This window comes from Agelaius tricolor, unplaced genomic scaffold, assembly GCF_023055355.1.
Source record: "Agelaius tricolor isolate 1412-34295 unplaced genomic scaffold, bAgeTri1.0.p SCAF_4, whole genome shotgun sequence".
Classification (NCBI taxonomy): domain Eukaryota; kingdom Metazoa; phylum Chordata; class Aves; order Passeriformes; family Icteridae; genus Agelaius; species Agelaius tricolor.
Genome location: NW_027269264.1, coordinates 33,992,669 through 34,014,543, shown reverse-complemented (window position 1 = coordinate 34,014,543; position 21,875 = coordinate 33,992,669). Strand labels below are relative to the sequence as shown.

At 37.0% G+C, this 21,875-nt stretch overlaps 1 protein-coding gene across 1 annotated transcript in view; it reads left to right on the top strand.

The window, feature by feature from the left end:
• The window catches only part of ANKRD31 (ankyrin repeat domain 31), a 64,906-nt gene that overhangs the window by 22,835 nt on the left and 20,196 nt on the right, over positions 1 to 21,875 (top strand). Inside the window, exons 11-20 of the mRNA XM_071425222.1 lie at positions 753 to 895; positions 3,271 to 3,415; positions 4,888 to 4,949; positions 7,631 to 7,793; positions 11,205 to 11,390; positions 12,175 to 12,317; positions 14,923 to 15,082; positions 15,615 to 15,697; positions 16,471 to 16,552; positions 18,646 to 18,742. Of these exons, the coding sequence (XP_071281323.1) occupies positions 753 to 895; positions 3,271 to 3,415; positions 4,888 to 4,949; positions 7,631 to 7,793; positions 11,205 to 11,390; positions 12,175 to 12,317; positions 14,923 to 15,082; positions 15,615 to 15,697; positions 16,471 to 16,552; positions 18,646 to 18,742 (1,264 nt within the window). The remainder of the gene's footprint in view (positions 1 to 752; positions 896 to 3,270; positions 3,416 to 4,887; positions 4,950 to 7,630; positions 7,794 to 11,204; positions 11,391 to 12,174; positions 12,318 to 14,922; positions 15,083 to 15,614; positions 15,698 to 16,470; positions 16,553 to 18,645; positions 18,743 to 21,875) is intronic.

Sequence of the window (21,875 nt, the reverse complement as noted above, 5' to 3'; positions counted from 1 at the left end):
AGACTATCCATCAAAATGATCTTCTGGAGGGCATGTTAGTTTCAGAGCTGGAAGTTAGGAAGTGGAAAATCCTCTGTGTGTTTCCCTTATGTCTTTCACCTTGCTTGTTTAAGGACCTGATGCATGGTTATGCTAAATCTAGTTCAAAGACTTGCATTCCATATTTTTCCTAAACAGCTCCTTCATAGAGTAGAATTCATGTGATATCTTGGGTTTTTTCCATATACCTGGGCATGAATATGCAATTTTACTAGGGATTTTTCATTTATTTGAACACTTGAACAATTCTTGGATGGCCTTACAAACATTTTTGTTTGGTAGTAAATACTTAATGTCTTTATTTTGTCACTTGTTTCTTACTTACCCGTTTCAGCATAGCCATGTAAATAAAAGAGTGCAGTGAAAAATTACTTTGTCCTTAAAATAGCATATATATTTTATTCCAGAAGAAGTTACTAAAATATGGGATTAATAATTTCTATTCTGTGCTTTCATAACAGAACTATCAAATCTAAACCTAATGTTGTTACCACAGCATCTACTTCCTCAGTAGCTACAAATTTTGCCAAAAACATGAGATCTCCCAACCCTTGTGACATTCTCATAAACATTTCTTCAACATCTTACTGGAATGCATCAGTTTTTACCACTTCAATATACTCTGTGAAGTCTTCATTAGAGAGAACCTAAAAGTGACATAAATTTCTAGAATTTTTTTCAACTGAATGTGATATACATGTTTTTTTTTGTAGGCTTGACTGCGCTACATATAGCAAGTGTGGAAGGCTTTTATGGGATAGCAAATCTGCTTTTGAAAGCAGGAGCTGATGTTAATGCTACACAAAAGGAACAAATAACACCCTTGCAAGATGCAGTTAAGGAAGGCCATTATGAGGTATATCTGAATTGAACACAAAGTGTGATTTAGGAAGAGAAGTTATTGTTGTTGAGTCCAGAAGGTCGCATGTTTTTGTACAGGGCTGGTCTTTTTAGATTATAGGTAAATTCAGGAGCTTGCAAGTCCTCTCTGCCTGGTTTCTATTCAAACTGCTCCATGCTTAACAAGATTTGTCCAAAAGGAGAAATTTTTTCTAACTGTTTCATACAATGGTTGTACTACTGAGGAGTAGATTGCTACTGCTTAATACTACTTCATTCACTGATTTTGTAGTCACCCTGCAGAGTAACTTCTGATTTGAGCAGTCTTCTGGACTATTAATGACATTTTTTTCATGATTTAGGATAGGAGTCATGGATATATGGCAGGTCATCACAGTCATGCACACCCATGTGTTAACACAGAACATGGAGGATTATGAAGACAGTCTTATATTTTGTAGGGTCTTAAACTGAACACTAAGTGAATAATCAGTTTGATTTAATGGTAAAATTTCTTTCCAAATGCAATGTTTTCATAAGCCTGTGTCTGAATTGCAGATTCTCTTTCAGTCTGGTGGTGGTCACTTCCACCTCACTGTGCATGTTCCTAGGGTAGCCCAAATTTGTGTAGGAGTTCTGTGTGTCCCTTTTATCTGCTGGCAGTTTTTTTCTATAGACCTGCTATATGCTGCCTAATTCTTCCTGATTTCCAGATTTTAAAGGTTTTTTTGGGGAGTGTCTAATAAGTTTTGTTCCTGAACATTTGGTCTTTTTCACAACTGAGATGAGACTTTCTTTGTTTCTCCTGGAAAAGTCTGTCTGGAGCAAAGGGGAAAGGTGGACTTCTGGTTAATAATTTTTTCTGAGACTTGAGAGCCCCAAGAATAAATTGCAGCTTGTGCATGACAGACTGTTCCAGGTTCATGAAATATTTCTGAGTTTTGTGACTGTAACCTAAGATACCCATGGTTGTGGATGAAGGGCTCTGCATCTCTGCAGGTAATACTTACGGGCCAGCAACTTGAGTGATATTGGAAGAACACTGATCTCAACTGTATCACTTGAGGCACACCAAGATCATTCAGCCCAGAGCTGAGTTGAAGTTATGCAAGCTGTATATCTAGAAGGAATGGTACTACATGGTGGTGCTCTGTTTACTCAGTAGCAGTAAAATTGTCTTATTGTAGTGGTCTGTCACAGTCTATTTTGTTGTTTTTTAACTAGCAACAAAATAGTGATAGTGATTCAGTAATATGACTTTCAGTAACATGGTATTTGTAACTGTGTTTTTCAAAGCTACCTTCTCTGTGTGAACTTATTATTGTGGATTGGAAACACAACTTTTGACTACTTTATAATTTTCTGTACTTGCGATATGCAAAATCAGTTTATTTCAGAAAAAATGGTAAGCATAGAAAAGATTTTCTAGTGGTCAAGTTAAAAGGGAGAGCACCCATGTGGTGATGCTCTCAATGATCCTGTTATGGAAGAAGAGTTCTCAGTGCTACTGATTGAAAAAATGTACAGACTTGGGACAACTTGTGAAACCAAAAAGGGCTTTTGCTGCCAGCTGAACCCTTTTTATTTTTCTCTCTTGTTAGGAGAATGTATGAGTTAGGAAAACTTCATTAACAATTTTCTCATTAGCAATCTGGTTAGAAGCAGTGAGGGACTTGAACAGGGAGGTGAGGGATGTGAGTCAAATTCAGTCTGAAATGATAAGCGATGCTCAAGAAATAAATATAGAGGTACAAGTAAAATTATATTAATGCTGAAATAAGATTGCACTTACCCATAGAAGCGAAATAGTCAGACTGTAAATTTCCCATGTCTTAAAAAAGTATTTTGCAAAGCTTGATGGAAGATTTTGCTAGTGGTAATTTCTTGAGTAACAATAGATTCAGGCTTTATATTTGTACAAAAATCATAATGTTGTTAGCAAGACCATCTCAATGTGTTTCGTTTGAGCAGAAATAGCTGTCAAAACTTCCCTTGCAATCACAGGAGTCACAATAGATACATCTAGAGCACAGTTTATTTTCTCCTAAAGTAGATACCGTAGATGGATCAGCTGACTCAAACCCTAAAATCACCTGTTATTTTCTGCCAATTAAGAGCTATGGGAGAACGAATCCTTCCCTGTATTTTGAGAGACTTTGTTTCAATGGCATCAGGTACAATGGAACAATTGTAAAAATAACTGGAACAATTCATAGAAATAATAGAACTACAGGATAATGATGTATCTAGGGGAATGCTTGATGTGTATGAACTAAAATAGAGATTTGATTTTAGTTGCTTGTGTTGTCAAGTATGAGAGAGAGAAGCCTGTATAAGGATTCTGAAAAATACTATCAGAAAAAAAATTACCTGAAAAACTGATTTTTCTAGGTGGCAAACTTATTACTTTGGTATGGAGCTGATCCCTTATTAAAGAATCAGATGGGAAAGTGTGCATTAGAGGAAGCTTCTGACCCATCTATGATGAAACTTCTTGAACGTTATGTGGCAAAATCCAGAAGATACTCAGTAGCAGGTAGGAAAGAATTACTCTGACATAGCATCACTGCTAAATGGAGAAATTTAGAACATCTGTTGGATTATATTTCCTTAATTATTGCTGGTACCTCAGTGGCCTTCATTGTCTGATGCCTTGCGTTAACAGTGAGCACTCCTTACCCTCCACAGTTGCTGTACATTGACAAAGTATAAGTGTCCAGCTCTTTCTTGGGCTGGAGTTAGCTTTAAAGTTGAAATGAGGATGTGGAACACAATAGTTATCTATCTAAATGGAAGATGCAGCATTGATTGATTTGCTGATGGATGAGATATGGTTTAGAGATAGAGATAAAATTAGGTTTTAAAATGCATGAAGTCTGAATTTTGAAGGGTCCATAAGAGAAAAAATGGGAAACTACTATTAGATCTAGAACTTAGGGGTTGCCAAGCCTTAATTACTGATAGGGCTGGGCACAGGAAAATATTACTGTAGGTAACAGCTAGTGAAGTTGTAAGGAAAAAGTTGGGTTACAGCTAGCGATTGACTAAGGAGGGAGTTGGGTCTTGTACATTCATGGGAACTTGGGAAATTGTGAAGAAATTTTGGAGGAGGCTGTTTGATCAGAATCAGGTACAAGGTAAGCCTTGATTACAGCTAGGATTAAGACCATGGACACCCATGGGACTGTGTGGGCTGTAATATGTGTAAGTCAAAAGGAGTCCCAGTCCCTCAGACTATTATCCATTACTGCTTTTCCACATAGATGGCAATAAAGCTTTAACATGTAGTCCAGGGATAATCAAGAGACTTCAGACAGGCAATTTTTTCCTCTCTTCTTTCAGTTGTGAGCAGAGACATTGGAAGCAGACAAACCCCATCTGTTAATGCATGACTCTGTAGCTAATGTCACTGCCACAATTCTGGGTTTTTCAGTAAAGGGACGGTCTGGATATCCCCAGGCCTTCTGGTGTCAGATGGGATTTACCTATCTCAGGGAAGGAAGAAGGTCTTTGCTCATAAGTTAGCAGGGCTCATTGATAGAACTCTAGAACTAGACTTGAAGAGAGATAATATCAGGCTTGCCCCTGAGAAGCTGTCAGGTGACATGAAGATTAGATAGATGGGGTGCTAGTGAGGGCTCTCAGCCTTCTGCTCTGAGATTCTTTGGGTCTCTTGAAGCACACTTGAAGTCTTACAGAGAGGAGCCAGGGGTTATGCTAAGTTTCAAAAAGAATTGCTCAGGACGCTAACCATCAAGAAAATTTGAAACATGATTTGAACAAGATGCTATTTGCAACAAAGATTAGACTCCAAAATTTGATAAATATTTTATATCTTGATGTGTTTTAGATTCCAATAAAACCCTTATGGGCTTGATATTTTTTCTGGAAAGCTAAATATTGTAACTAATGTTATGTGCAATGCTGTAGACATAAGACAGTGTATATGTAAAGTAAATTATGATCTCTTCAGTTCTGGTTTCTTTCTGTCTTTCATTTTCATTTCAGGTGGAGATGATTCAAAGAATATGTTAAATACTCAGTGTGTAGAAGATACAAACCAGCACCAGGTATATCTTTACAAAGAAATCTGATTTGATCATAAATTGTTAGAAGTTTGCTGACAGTCTTTGGTAAACTAAAGCAGATGACTGTTTCTGAAGTGTGTTTAAATTCCAGCACACAATGTCTTAGATATGTCCAGCAGGGACTGAGAGTGACAGTTCATCCTCACTAGTACTTGGAGTAAGGTACAGCCTCATAATGATGCAAAACAGAGGCAGGTGTCTCATGGATGGTGGTTCTTGCTGTTTTTTCAAGTGCTGCATAGCTAATTCAGGAAGTGTGGTACATCAGTGCCTGTTTGTACTTGCAGAAACCTTACTGAAACTGCCATTTTTTGCCTGGCTTGTAGCAGTAGGATAATTATGTCTTGCCTCCGTGTAGAGTAAGTTGTGCTGGGTTTTGAGAGAAAAGGGTTGGGAATACACTGTCTTGCGTAGGGGTTGCACAATTATGCTGTGAGGTCTCAGCAGGATGAGGGAGCTGGTGCTTCATGCAAAGACAAGACTGTGATCAGTCACTTGGGTCGGTGCTTTGCATATAGTGCCACAGCTTTTAGCATTAAGAGCTGCATTTTCTCTCTCTGTTTTCTTCCTTTCAACAATGATAACATAATATCTGAAATGTAGGATGTAGTGTACCTTTTGGAGCTTTTGAAGTTTTATGTGGTGATGATAACTGTCCTTGTTACTCACAGTTGTACAGTCTATGCATCTTTTGAAATGTTACGGTGTAACAGCATCCATGGTGTATAGTCTTAGATTATGCTTTAAAACATTGAATGATTGATAAAGTTGGTGCTGTAGACATTTAATTATGTAAACCTATTACTATAGATTTGTAACTGATAATTTCAGTAGTTGTGTCAGATGTTGCAATGTGTGCTCTGGTTCTCTCTCCAGTATAAAGTAATCAGAAGGATAATGCCAGATAGTCACTGACCTTTAGACCAGATGGGTTTTGAGATTACCATGAGTTAATTCTGTGAGGTTTTGAAGTTTTGTTTACCCTTCTTTATAATTTCCTGGAAAAATTGCAGACAGCCCTGTCAGAAATATGAAACTAGAGCTCTCGTTTATGACCACAAAAGCAAGGAAGTTTTAAAGGCAGATCATTAATTCAAACTCATTCAATTTTCAAAAATAAATACGAGTTTAAAGCACTTCAGTAATATTTATTGTTTTATTTTGCCCATGAAGTTTTTCATTATTTTACACATGTTTCTTAGTTCCTTAAATTCTTGGTACTTCAAAAAAGCAGCACAGAGGCAATCAGTTAATTTCATAGCAGCACAGTTATCTTTTAGTATATAATAAAGGAATTTATCAGAAAATGAAGTTAACGATATGGCCTGTTTTGGAGATAGAATCAAATGCAAGTGTACCTCAACATGATAATACTGGAGCATCAAAGGAAATTTTGCTAAACATGAACAAAGCAGAAAAACAAATTCGGTGGAAAACACAGTAATAAAGTTCTTAGAAACTTTTCTCTGAAGGCAGAAAATTTAAAAAATAAAACAACAAGATTAAAATGGCTATTCTTATCGCAGAGGCTACAGCGAAGAGTAAAACTATTCAGAAACTACTATCTCATGTCATATGGACCTCAAGAATAGGTACATATTCCCTGTACAATCCAAGGAGCTTTAAAGAAAGCATATTTTCCTCATGATGGGCCAAATGAAATGGGCCAGACTATTGCTGTATCTGTTCATAATTGTTGCCTCCCACTTAATGTTGTAGAGAAACTGAGCTGTCAGGTGGTATTGCGACAGGAATGTAATTCAGCAATGGTACAGTGAAAATTCATTTGCAGAGTAAAAGGGCAGTACTGGTGGAAGCTCAGCAACTTCTTTGTAAAAGGGAGGAGATCACTGATTTGTGTTATCTCACATCCATGGTTTCTGGAGACAAAGTGTGTGCACAACATTCTCAGACTGTTTAGTGGAAAATCCTAGCTCTACAGAGACAGGGCAACTGAGAAGAGTTTTAAAAGATTTCATTCCATTATCAATCTCGTAGAAAGGTCAGACAAGAAATGTAAGACTCTATGCCATTCTGTTAGAAACTAACCCATTTCCTGGTTACAATACCTTATAAATGCTTTTCACCATATTGGCTTTTGCTGCACAATGCTGCTAATACTTCTAACACAAATCACCTATTATTTTACCCTGCGTGTTCTTGCTACAATGCATCTTTCACAGTCCTAATTCTCCAAAATATCTGGTCTTTTTGCAAGGCCATCATTTGAAACTTGTTTCTAGTTCAATCTCTCTCAACAATGTCATCTCTATTCCATGGCCTTTCTAAGTCAGCACCCCTTATCTCAGAGTTTGCATACAGATGTACAAGACTGTGTGAGCTTTCAGTCAGGTTTTGAGAATCCTTTACAAATCCATTTCTCAAAACTATCTAAGAGCACTTGATTCTCGGTCAATACTGATTTGCTTTGACTTCCTCTCACAATGTATCTGTTTTAAAGTTACAACAGGATGTGACAGGGATTAACACAGTCTCATGCAGAGTAACAGTAGTAATTTGAGTGACAGGAGTCTAAATACAGATATGAGAACACCTTCAGAATAATTTTTTGCAAGACAAATGAAGTATAATATGATGTTAATGGAAATAAAACTAATGGATCACCCCTGAGTTTAAAACTCTCTTTGCCTTTGTTTTGATAGATTTCCTTACAGACAGAGGAGTCAGAACCAGCATATGCAAATCCTCAGGAGACAAGCCAAAAAGCAAAGGCAGCCTCATATTCTAGTAGCAGCAATAAGAAGCTTTCATCTAATCAATCACAATTGAGTCAAGCATCAAAACAGAAAACATCTAAGAAGTCAGGTGAAAAGTTAATACTTTATAAACCAGTAGAGTTTTTTTTCCAAATGTACACGAGGAAGGCTTTTTGAAATGTATGAGAGAAAGTTTGACAAGAAATATATAGCATGTTGAGCAAATACTCTAGTGAATAGTTAAATTGTTCCAGAAATATCTGCGCTTCATTTTACAGAATGCACATTTTGTTTATGTTACATTCCTCAGTCTTTCAGCATTGTCATTGACGGGATGCAGGATCATAAGTGAGGACTTAAAGCTTATCTTTACTTAAGTATGTTACATAAACAGCAGTTTAAAATAATATTTGATTGGTCTTTAGTTAACTGTTTTACATGTCACAGATGAAAGAACAGGCCTCTTCATATATTTGGCACACAAAGATCAACTTGTATTTTATAGAATATGATAACATACAGAATATAGCCTCATCAGGCACAAATCTGCATAGACTCTGATTGTACTGGTACCTTTGGGTTAGCTATAGTATAGATAGAAACCTACTTCCATGAGAATAAGGATCTAGCATCCTCTGGTAGTTCTATTTTCTTCTGCCTGCACATGCAGTTTTTTGTTTAGCATTTTCATCCCATGTCTAAGATTTGCATTTATCTTGTAGCCTTATGATCACAGTAGAGCCCTGCTCCAGGTCATCTTAACCTCTAAATATTTTCAATTACAGATTTTTTGATAGAGTTGGCACGCATTGTGTACTTTGGTTCTTTCTAGAACAAGAGAACCATGGTACTCAAGACTTACTAAAACCAGAACCTGTAGTTCCGATAGGATCCCTTCCCTCTTAAAACCTTTTTTGCCTTCTATTTGTGCCATTATGATTTTAAAAAGATTTGTTTCAAACATGTGTCTTACATTTTGGTCTTCTCTGGGATAGCATGTCCCAGGCTACTTTTTTCCTCATAAGAGATACTTCAGGTAATATTTTATTTGATAAATTTAATTATTCCCTTCATACCAGGAGAGTGTTGCCATTTCAGAGGTAGTGCAAGAAAGTATAGCCCTTCATACAGTTGAAGGCCATAATAAATTCAAAGTCCAGGACAATGGCATTCAGATTGCTGTAGAAATAAAGTGAAAAATGGGATTATGTTTTCTTAGTTGTGGGGTTTTCAGATTTTTTGCTCTCTTACACTTTTTTGTCATGAACTGGCCTTTTTATCCCATCTGATTGCTTCTTTGTCCCACTGGTCTTCCTTATATTATTCTATTATTGAATAAAAATATTTTCTTCACAATTGACACAGTGTCACTTTCATCTACAGTCAGTCATGTACCAGGCTTCCAACATTTCCATTCTGCTTATACAGAAGGAAGGTACAAACAGCTTGCTTCTTTTCTTATAGTTCAACCTGTGGAAATAATTGCTCATAGACCCATGTGGAGGTATTGAAGGACAATGTCCTTGAAGTTGCTGAGGTATGTCAGCCTAATCCAACCTCATTGCTAGTTACAGTAATCTCTTCATTTTGTCTTTGTACTGTGCTGACTGGACTTTGTATTTGCCAAGATCTGGATCTTTCTTTCTCATGACCCACCTGGCAATGCATCCCACAGAGAACCAACATTTTGCAATTCACAAACCAATGTCCCATCATGCTTTTGCAAATGTTTCCTAATAGCCGTGAAGCAAACTGTTGTGCATGACAATTTAACTGGAAAACTTTGCAATTATTTCTGTTCACTTGCAGCCAATATTGCTAAGGTTCATTAGCTTAATGGGCTGTTGTGTGCCCTTTTTTTCCTTCAATGTCTGTAAAAAATCCCTAGGACATTCTCCTATGAATCCAAAGGGAAGAAAAGGAAGAATCAGAAAGTGGATGATTGCTTTGGGAGTTCAGAAGCTTTTAGACAAAAGACATTATCTTATGGTAAAGTAGGTCTTAGATTGGATGAGTATTTTAATAATGTGATGGGCTTTGTGTGCTTTAAAATCTCAAGTTTTCACTTAAAAAAGGAGCTCTTGAGTTTTCTTGTTGCCAATACAGTGTAGGCCAAGCAGTGTCAGTGCAAAAAGGGTTTCCTGAATGCATTCTCACAGGTTTGAACAGCCTACAGTGAGCTCATTTAAAACCATGATGGGTATATCCTCACTGTATGTCTGTCTCTACTATCACTTCAGTCTGTCTTTCATGTTCTTCCAAATAGTCTTGTATGACAAGCTCCATAGTTTTCTTCGAATGAAACATTGGAAAAGCCAGTTTTCTAGAAGGCAGGAGGTGCCTGAAGAAAGCCAGGTGTCAAGTACAGAAGATGTTTGATACTAATGGATAATGCTGACTGGAAATATTTTAGAAAAGAGCTTGTTTGATGAGATGAGGAAGATGCAGCAACTGATTGTTCATAGGTATAAAAGGAGAAAAAAACCCATGGATGAGAGTTGCAGAATGCTCACTGAAAACCTTACGCTTCTGTGTTCTTTGAATAAATTACATATTTTCAAGAAATCAGAGAAAGAATACGGTAAACTCTTAAAAAATATCTGGGTAGTATGATAAAAGGAACAGGAGTTTGAAAAAAATTAGCACGGATGATAGAGCTTTGAAAGATTTATATGTCCTGTCTCTTTAGTACCAGTTTGAAGAGAGGGTTATCCTTACTCAATATATATAATAAGTACTTTGTTAATCTTTTTTCTGTTGTATGTCTTGGAATTTGGTAAATTGTTACCTGAAGCTTCAGAATTAGACCCTCTCTGATGACCACATGATATCATTAAAGTGAATGTTGTTTGCTTTGTGAACCAATAAGGAATAAATCAAGTTTATTTGCAATTATGGGTCCAGTTGTGCACAGGTTTAAATGATAGATTATCTATGCCACTAAACATTACTCAAAGACTTGTTATCTTGTAATCTACTTCCTAAGAAGTAGATTACATCTACTATTAAATCTAAGAAGTTTTTCACACATAGATGTGATTTTTCACAACCTATCTTTTCCCTGATACAGAATTAGCAACTGATAAGGAGTGGTGCAATAAAAAGTCTCCACTTTTATAGTTTTTTACATATCTTTATGTATGCAGTTTATATATTTAGCAGCCTGGTAACTTGAAAGCCATCCATGGAGAAACCTAACATATTCTCTACCTCTATACAGTATAAAATTTCAACCTTGTTACCTTTCTTTTGTCTTCCTAATTTGTTGTACCCTTGTTGAATCATCTAGGTTTTAACTGGAAATTCTTAAGTATAGGATCTGCTTGTCATTTGTCCTGTTGCACAGGACCTACCACAGTACTTTTTAACTTTTTGTTATAGTCACTTGATGTTAGTGAATAATTAAAGCAAGAGTATTTACATTTACAGTAATTCAAATAAATTATGAAGTTTAATTTTCTGTTTATACTTAAGCATTCTTTGTGAAAAAAATTCTAATGAACACCCAATATCTGTTTAGAATCTACCAGGGAAGCAGCTGTAATTGTACCTGGTACCTGTAAGACAGGAGCTGTGAGAAAGATGAAAATTAGGAGAAATGGAAAAGGGGAAACTCAGCTGCATATTGCTGCTAAGAGAGGAGATGTGTGTTTGGTGAAGACTCTAATATCATCTGGAATTTCTGTCAATGAACAGGACTATGCAGGTTTAAAAATTACTCCCTTATGAGTTTGTTTTATACTACAATTTTACATAATCTGTAGTATAGACATGTATATATTGTTTGCATAATTTTAATAAAATTACAGATTCTTGGCTTAAATTTAGAGGAAGTCATTAAACAAGTGCAAGCACACTGAATGAACACATAACTTTCATGTCAGTATGGAGGTAATGCCGACTGTTTCTCAGAAGGGTCTTTTTACTCTGCTGAAGAGCATGTTTTCAGAGATGTGCACAGAAGTGAACTTTAAGTTTGGTGGAGCTTATGTGCATCAGTATATGCATGTGTGAAGCACATTCAGACAGGTCTTATTTCTTTAAGAAATAAGGAAAAAAAACAGATGACAAGATTATGTTTTCCTTTTTCCTACCTAAATATATAGCATGTTTCTGTTGTCATAGTCTCATAATGGATCCTATTCTATACTATCAAGTCGTGCAGACTTGATATTATAAAATGCTACTGGTATTAGAAATCAGATTATTAATACTGTGCTCCTGAGTTTTTAGAGTTTTTCTACTCCAATTTTGTTTCTTCTATTATTTTTCTAGTGCAGTAGAAAAGAAAGCATTGTTTTTCTGCTTAATATTGGATGAGTTTTTCTTTGAAGTAAACTGAATGCACACAAAATCATTTACCTTAGCTTTTCCTGATGATTATTTGTGTAAGATTTATCTTAAATGCAGCAAAATGTAGAGTTACTAATTAGTGACCTTTGTGGATCTTTCCAGATCAGATGCATACTGTGTTATCTTGCTTTTATTAGGTTGGACAGCACTTCATGAAGCCTCTAATGGAGGATTTACTGATGTGATCTTAGAATTACTGAAAGCAGGTGCTGATGTTAACAGCAGAAGTCTCTGTGGTGTTTTACCGATACACGATGCTGTTTCGGGCAATTATTTGGAGGTATATTTTTCTTTTACATAAGATTTCCCAACACAGATTTCCAGCAGAGGGTCAGCAAAGCAAAATCCACATTTCATTGAAGTTACAAACATAATTTTAGTGTAGGTTTGCATTTAGGAAATAAACCAGTATTCTTTAAAGTGAAAAAAATCAGAGAAAAATATTCTTCAGTAGTGACAGTTGAAATTGTACAGTTAGTTGACTTCTTTAATACAACAGACAAATCATAAAAATTCAGAAACTCCCTGTGGTTCTTTGTCAGGTTTGGGCTTCTTAAAAACAGTATTAAAGTTGAACATTCTCAATTTATTGATAGTTCAGTGCTGCCGCAGATGGGAGTGATGCACTTCACACTTAAGAGAGAACAAATGATATGCTTAGTGATACAAAACAGTGAGTTAACAAAGTTCACTGATAAATGGGACAGTTGTTTAACACAATTCTATTGTTTACTGCATAGAGAACAGGGTCCCAACTGTGAGGAGGGACCCTCCTGTTGAGTCATGATGTTCAGAAAGGATCCCCTTGCTTTCTAAACTCCTTCTCAGATGGCTAGATCCAGACTTCATTCCAGACTCAGTCAGCAGTTTATGTCTAGAGAGGACTGTATGTTCACAATCAATCCTTTCTATCACTTAGCTAAGATTTCAAAGTTTAGCATCAATTATGGAGAATCTGTTGTGACAGGAATTTCTGTGCCTCAAGGAGTAATGCTGAGATGTGTCCCTATACTCAAAGGGAGATCCTGGTGTGCAGCCCATTACTGTGTGAGAAAGCTCAAGGGGCCCTGGGCTGGGCACTATTTATGAAGTAAGGTGATTGACTCACAGTCATATTTCCATACCAATAAGATGCCTGGGTCACTGTTGACAGTGCCCTTTTTCCCCTGCAAAGTGTGGAGTAGGCTGGATGCATCTATTACCAGTGCCCCTGGTGGTTGTGGCTTAAGCAGGAGAGGAGAATAGCACGTAGCCATAATGGCCTCTGTCATTGATGGGATATCTTTTCACTAGCTTAACTTGCCCAAAGCCCTGTCCTACCAAATTTCAAACATTTCTTGAGATGGGGTAACCACAACTTCTGTGGGCAATCTGTTTCAGTGTCTCACTACCTTAATTGTAAAAAAAAAATATTTTTGTAAAAAAAAAGATTTTGGTCTTTCTGTTTAAAAATAAACAATTTTTTTATTAACTGGTTCCTTCCAACCCAAACCATTCTGTGGTTCTGTAAAACAGACTGTTTTGGGTTAGAATGGACCTGCAGTGATCATCTAGTCCAGCTGCCTGATCCCTTTGGAGCCAACCAGAAGTTAAATAATATTAACATTGTCCAAATGTTCCTTAAACATTGACAGCCTTGGGACATTGACCACCTCACAGGCAAACTCCTCTAGCACAGCTTAGACTCATTCCCACTTATCTGTTGCTGGATCCCAGGGGGAGAAGATGTGTATCTCCCTCCCCACTTCCATGCTCAGGAAGCTGCAGAGAGCAGTGAGGTCACTGAGCCTCCTTTTGTCAAAACTAGACAAGCCCAAAGCCCTTAGTGGCTCACCACAGAATACGTCTCTCAGCACTTTCAACAGCTTTGTTGCCCTCTGGACACATTCAGGGACCTTCACATTCTTCTTGACTTGTGGTACCCAGCACTGCACAGGAATAAATAAAATGTTCTTTTGACAGAGTGAGTTCTGGGGAGCTAAGTGTAAAGGTGACGCCAAATTGGCTCAAACATACTACTTCTAATTCTGTCAGGACAATTCATGTTTTATCACATTTATCTTTTTCTGTGAGCAAGGGTAAAACAAAGGGGATGATTTCACAGGCTTGGAGCCAAACTATCAGTCGGATTCTTGCAAAGGTATAAGTGTATTATTCAGCATTTTGGGGGAAAACCAACAAGAGAACATCCTGAACTTTGAGTCAGCATTCTTGTTCTGGTGCATTTTCCTACTTAACTGCACTCTGAGTGTAAGAAATAAGAAGAAATGCTAAAGCTGAAAAGTCATACATATGAAAATTCTTTTACCATCCAAGGTCTGACCTCATCAGTACTTTCACATGATTTGAATTTAGGGGGTAAATGATTCCACTGATACCACTAATCTGATTTCCACATTCTGTGATTAAGCAAACTTCAAGTTTTTTGGAATTAGGAAAAAAAAATATCAGTGCATGAAACCGAAACCAATTTTAAAGAAAGAAATGCACTTCTATTCTGCACTTTGGTCTTAATGCAATTGACCAGCTCCTCTTAATTCAGATACATGGTGTTTTGTAATCATTCTGTATTACCATAAAATCATAAAAATTAGTACTATAAAAATTACGTGTTTTGTGAAAATTTGTGAGTTATTTGTGTATTTTAAAGGAAAAATGTAAGAAATGTAAGATAGAAATCTGTGTTGACAATAGCCAATTATTTGGGATTTTTAAATTTGGATTGCAGGTATAATGATTGTAGAGTATCTTATTTATGTATATACTCTCTAGAGTATCTAGAGAACCTCTACTATTTGTGATGGATGTTAGATATAACACATGTAGTTGTATATTAAGTCCACAACAAGAATTACCACTGTACAAATAACAAAAATGCATAATAGGCAGCCAGGATTCTGCTGCAGCATGGAGCAAATCCCAATGAGAGGGATGGTTCAGGAGAAAGTGCTTTGAATCAAGCTTGTGATGCAGAAATGAAAGAACTGTTGAAGACGTATGGTGCTACAGACTCTGTACTTCCTGTTCAAACTGTTGAAGTTACTGGTATGTAATATAAATCATAGGATTACTCTGTAGTCTTAAGGAAAAATCATACATTCAAGTAGTTTGACACAGATTTTAATTCCATTAACTATTGAATGATATTTATTTATTTATTTGCGGAAAATAGCATGTGTGGGTGGGTTTTGGTTTTTTTTGAGAGAATGAGAAAAAACATATTTGGATACTCAGATTTTTGTTATTGTCTGTATTTAAAAAGGAAAAAAAAAGAAAAGAACATATTTGGAAGAAGAACATATTTGGATACTCAGTTTTTTGTTATTATCTGTATTTCCTTTCACAGGAAGGGAAATTACTAGTTTTGAAAGTGGTGGCTTTCATTTCTTTATGCTACCTAAATTTGATCTCTTTTGCATATACAAGATAGTTTTGATTAGTTGATCTGCCATTGCATCTTTTTAACCTAAATTAGTGTGCTAACTGCCTGCCATGGCAGGCATCTTTTTAACTTACATTATTATGGTGCTCCTGCAAATTACTTTTAAATTTTATTTATTTTTTCTCAATCGTGGAGAGGAAAGATCAAAACATCATTGTTATGACTGCTATAAAAATGATGATGCAGCTTTGGAGACACAACATGAGAAATACAGTGTGGTAAGTATAGATTACAGTTTTGTTAAACTGCTCTGTGGTGTACAACTGCATAGTGACATTTGATGACTGCAAAATATATAAATATAATAAATAATCCATTGAAATGTATGTAAAAACAGCATCATGCAGAGAGTTATAGAAGATAAGTTGTGATTTACATAGATGAGTATGTTTATAATCACCTCTCTCTGTTCATAATTCCTGTGCATTTAAATTTATTGTGGAAACAGTAGTCAATACTGACACAGATTTCTTATTGCTTATAAAAATAGGAAAAAAGGTTGTGAGATCTGAAGCTTTTAATCACATTTTCAGAATGGTTCTTTTTGAAACAGTAATGAATTGCCATCATGATGATGAAGATACTTAGATATTGTTTATCTTACCACAAAACAACAAGGAAGATTTTTGCACAAGTTGTTAGCTTTTCCTGGTGTCTGTAACCTATGCCTACATTGTCTAGATGATGCTGTCATGGTGAAATTCACTGTCCAATCTTTGCTGTGCACTCAGAGGTTTCTGGAGGACTCTGAGCATCAACTAGTTTGAATGCCACAGCAAACCCAGGCTGTGACAGCCCCTTGCAGAGCATGTTCTTGTCACTGTGTACCTCTGTCCTACCAGTGCCCCACTGCCTTTACACAGTAATCCCCAAACTGGAATTACTTGAGTCTACAATACCTAAACTGCAGGCCAGGTGTCATGGCCTGTTTTGTATAGTGTTCTATATACTTGGCTGTACTTCTTATGGTAATTTCTGTGTTTGTTAACAGGAGTCTGTTGCTGCCATACAGGATACAGAAAAGAAGCAGGAAGAGCTGTTGCTGTTTGAGTTGAGAACTTCCAAAGATGCAGGTAGATAAATTGAAGTGTTTCACCTATTTTTAGTGGGTAAATATCTTCGGCAATATAACTGTTTTTAAAACATTATTGCACATAATATATTTGAATCTCCTCTGGAAAATAAAGCTTCAGAGAATAAGATTTTAATAACACCTCTCAGGAGTGGGCACTTCCCAAAGTACTTTCTGTTACACAGGAATGAATACTATGACAGAAAAGGAAGGCATGTCACTTGGAGGCATGTGTCTCAAGTCATCCTAATTCTCTAAAAAGGGATCATTAGATAAGAATGCATACTTCTGGCAGCATTATTTAATTATGAGCACATGAGCCCCTGCATGACCAAGGACAGCTATGTCTGTAGGTAAAGTAGCAGATGCAGCATTTTTATTCTGATGTGGCTAGACTTCCAGGAGCCTAAAGTAATTTATGAGAGATAAAAAGAGAATTCTTTACAGCAGACAGTGTGAATGATTGGCAGTTTAAGAGATGCTGATGCCCAGAGGTGTAATTTGTCTTAGGCTATCAAATCTCAGTTCAGATTAATCTCAAGACTTTACTAAGTGACAGTGACTTCTTAGGTGATCATGATGCTGCTGCTGTGTATCTGTTGAAGTCTATTGTATCCATGCCAGGATGCTTCAAGAGGCATAGCTTCCTGGCAGAATGCCTTTGACTAAGGTCTCTCTCCCCAGCTGCCCTCACCCATCAAGGCAAGGCTGTTTAATTGGAGCATCTTGTACTCATGAAATAGTTTTGCTTGCTGACAGAAAGAAAGGGTTTGTTTTTAAATTTATATTCCTAAATACAGGCTAAAGCTTTCAAATGGTATTTACAAGTAAATTTATCCCTTTAAAAATAAATGTGAAATATGGAATTATATGGATTGCTTCCAACTCAGATTTATGGGGTATGGTTAATTAAAATAGGTGTTTTCTTGAAAAATGTTTGACAGATAAGTAGATGATGCAACAGACAGACACCTGTGCACAGACATCAGTGCAATTTCATGAATGAGCAAAAAGAACTATCAGACTTCTCCTTTCCAGGGGTAATCAGACTTCTCTTGTTCAGGGGTTGAGAGAAATTAACATGGTGATCTGTTACCACTACTGACAAAAGCATTAGTAATGTAGCACCTCTTAAACTAAGTCATAGTCATTACTATTGATGAGGCACAAGATTGAACTAAGACAAAAGAAAATGGACTAAAATCTCAAGGTATTTCCATGCAGTGATATCTACTATAAATAACAGATACAAAATTTCTATTAAACTACCTTAATAAAAGCAATATTTACATATTACTAAGTAGGCAAATACTGGTAGGTATTGTGAAAAATGTTTGGGGAAACATTTTACGAATTCCAATTTAATATTGTAATTTCTCATTTTTTCCTGATTATGTAAAGCTTGTATTGACTTTTAGAGTTTCAGGAATTAGGTTACAATTTTAGCAAATTATCCCAGTGGTATCCACTGGTTGTGACTTCTAACCCTCATTTATATGTCTATGAGATAGGGTGTATAAAGAAGAATCTATAATTGCTCTTCTTTATAATTTAACTTTATAATATGAGTTAGAAACTATGTAAAACTGGGACAGATATGCTTTTACCTTTGTATGCAACTTGAAACAGTCTAGGTTCATTAAGCTATTTCATAATACTTCAAATGAAAGGTTTAGGCACCTTGTTACGATTGTGTAACTTCTGCAGGTAGCCTCAGTATAATTGCCATGTTATGTTGCTACTTGCAACACAAAGAGCTTGAAAATTTTCAGGGCTTATCATCCATAGGGCAGTTCTTTAATTAATTCCTTTTTCTCTTAATAATTTCCTAAACAAGGTACTTGCACTTCAGATTTTTCTAGTACTTCTGCTAATTTTTTAAAGTTAAACTTGTATTTAATTATTTCTATAAGAATTTCATTAAAAGTGCTCCAATTGTTAGGAGCTACCAGCATGCATTACAGTATAACATAGTGCTCTAGCAGTGTCTTTATACTTTGGCTGTGTATTTGCCATACTGAAAATGCTATTAATGAAATTATTTCCTGCTTCTTATCACCATCATAATTTTGATTATTTCAAAATATTGAACAGATGTGTATATCCAAAGGCTGTCTCAGATACAAGACACTCTGAATGAAATACTTGCAAACCAGAAAACAGAGAGGGATACCCTTGCTAAAAAATACAGGTAAGTATAATACAAGGATTGTATTCATAGAAAGCTATTCTTTGCAGTAGTAGTGATAGAAGTTGTTAGGAGCATATAGTGGCAGAAAAGTACATCTATGTGGTTTTCATTCAGATTTTCTGGAAGCATGATCAGTATTGGCTTCAGTTACCTCAGTTACATGAAAGAAGAACTTCAGGATTTAGCTAATGTATAATAATCGGTTGCTGTACTCACAGTGAGCATTAAATTTAGGTAGTGAATGATACAGAATGTGTGGAAAAACACAGACTCACAGAATATGCTGAGTTGGTAGTGACTTACAACGATCATCGAGTCTAGCTCCTAGCCTGCACAGCACTATCCCACCATGTGCCTGAGAGCAATGTCCAAACATTTCTGTCAGGCTTGATGCTGTGACTACTGCCCTGGAGAGCCTGTTCCAGTGCCCACCTACTCCCTGTGTGATGCACCTTTCCCTCATGATGCTCCTTTGGAAACTCTCTAGCCTTACATGAGGCTATTGTGGCACCCAGAGCTGGCCCCAGCACTGGAGGTGAGGCTGCCCCAGTGCAGAGCACAGCAGGACAATCCCCTCCCTTGCCTGGCTGATGCCCCCAGGACACGGGTGGCCCTCCTGGCTGCCAGGGCACTGCTGACCATGTTCAACTTGCCATCAACCAGGACCCACTGGTCCCTTTTCATGTTGCTGCTTCCCAGCATCTCATTTCCCATTCTGTCCATACATCCAGGATTGCCCCATCCCAGGTGCAGAATTCATCACTTTCCTTATTGAACTTCACATGGTTGGTGATTGCCTAGTTCTCTGATTTGTTGAGGTCCCTCTGCAGGGCCCTCCGTGCTCTCAAGGGCATCAACAGCTCCACCCAGTTTAGTATTGTTAGCATACTTGCTTAGTATCCCTTCCAGTTCTGCATCCAACTTATTAGTGAAGATGAAGATGCGAAGATGTTTAAGAGCACAGAACCCTGTGACAGGACACCAGCCTGATGTCATCCCATTCACTAGAACCCTCTGAGCCTGACCTGTGAGTCAGTTGCTCACCCATTGTGTGATGTGTTTATCTGGACATTTTGTCCAGAAGGATCCTGTGAGAGATGGTACCAAAAGTTTTACTGAAATCCCAGAAGATTACATCACTTGGTTTCCCTTGATCGGCTAGGTGGGTTAGCTTGTTTTAAAAGGAAATCAGGTTTCATAAGCAGGACTTTTCTCCTCATGGAACCATGATACCTAAGCAGAAATTAGGAAATGGGGGTATTGAGCAATTACATTTATTTTGCAGTATCATGGAGGAAAGTAATAGCAACTCAAGACACTACTTGGAGTGTCCCTGACTCTGATTTGTTTCTTCAGCACTCCTAGGTTAGTAGTGTTCAGCCAATGGCCAACAAGAGCCATTTAAAGAAACGGCTTGAAGTATGCTTGCAGACATTCAATTTTTGTGAGAACAATTAAAATGTCAGGTAAAATTGCTCATCTTAGTGTGAGCACGGACTGTGTGAATTAGGAGCTTCATGACGCTAGCTCTCACAAGGCCCCTTTTTGCTTCCTTCTGAGAAGTACTCAAGGTTGGTCATATGGTGAATGCTCACCTAACAATGTAGCATCCTATTCAACAGATGCTTCTAGGCCAGCTGATGAGGATGTTTCCATTCTTGCTTTTGTGGGCAGGATTTGGTTGGTCATGTAAAAGCAGCAGCATAAAACTTTCAGATAGTCCCATGGCAAAATATAAAGGGTGGTTGAGCAAAGAGACTGAAATATTTCTGTCACAAGCCATTTTGCCAGACATAAAATGTAAGATACACATATTACACAGATAATTTTTTTAAAAAGGATTTTATGAGGAGTTGGAGTTCCAAATCATCCTTGTGGGCAAAATAGTGACTGAGTTAAGAAACAAGGACGGTAAAATTAATAGCTACACAAACTTATCTGTTTTCTAGTATTGAGATTGAGTCTGTGCTCCAGAGTGACGTAATAAATGTTTCTGGGTATTGCAGATATCCTGCAGCTAATATAACAGCCATCTATCATTAGTAATGAGCTGTATTCCAAATCACATTATATTTGCTTTTTATTATTTTTATAGTCAACATCTTATTTTTAATGAATTGGCTTATAACTTTTGTCACACAAGCCATGGAAGATCAGGAGGCATCATCACATTTTCTATCTTCCAGTTGTTCAGTTAGTTGGCCCAGAGAGAGATACTACTTATATTGTTCCTTTTCTGTACTTAGATATAGGTCCTAGCATCTTTTCTACTAAGGTACTAAGATATATCTTTTACCTGAGAAAAATTAACAAAAAAGAAGTATTATATTTGTTAGTGACTGTAAGTTACTTTGTCATTTTAGTCACACTCTCTTTGCCTCTTCAGTTGCATCTTCTGTACTTGTATAGCAATAAAGCAATAAAACTTCCCAGAGCAAAAACTGCTAGAAAAGTGTGTGGGAGCCTCACTGCCCTGTGTAAAGGCCCACAGTTGTCATGGATTACTCAATGATCGACTATATGCTAATATGTCGATGGTACGGGTATTCCAAGCACATGATATACCAAGCAGTATCACAGTACAGACAACAATACTGTCAAGATATGTTTTCTCTGTCCTTGTTCTGAGACATCTAGTCTTAGTGTACCTTTGTTCTGATCCCCTCAACAGTCTCTTTTAAGACTGGTATGGTGTTACCTGCCATGGCATCTCTGCAGTGGGTGGCCTTAAAAGCAAGCCATACTGTAGTTACATTTCCCACAACTTGGGTTACTTCTCTATCTTCCCAAAATGGTGCTTGAGTCATAGTTATGCCACTTGTCTCATGAAGAAGAATTAGGAGAAAATAGTGTTACACTGAGTTGATGGCTCTTGTACCAAAGAAAGTGGGGTAAATAAAGAATTCCCTTCCAGCAGAGAGGAGGTAAAGTCCCCCAGGGAAGGGGTCTCATAGGAGGGAGGCTTAGTCTGGGAGCAGGGTCTGATGAAGGTACAGCATTCCCAGATTACACAGGCAACATCCTAAACTGTACATGTCCTCTTAAAGGTCATGTGGCATTATTACATTGGTAGCTTTATGAAATGTTTTGTTGTGTACACCATAAAAAAATCCTTATAGTATCATCCTTCAGG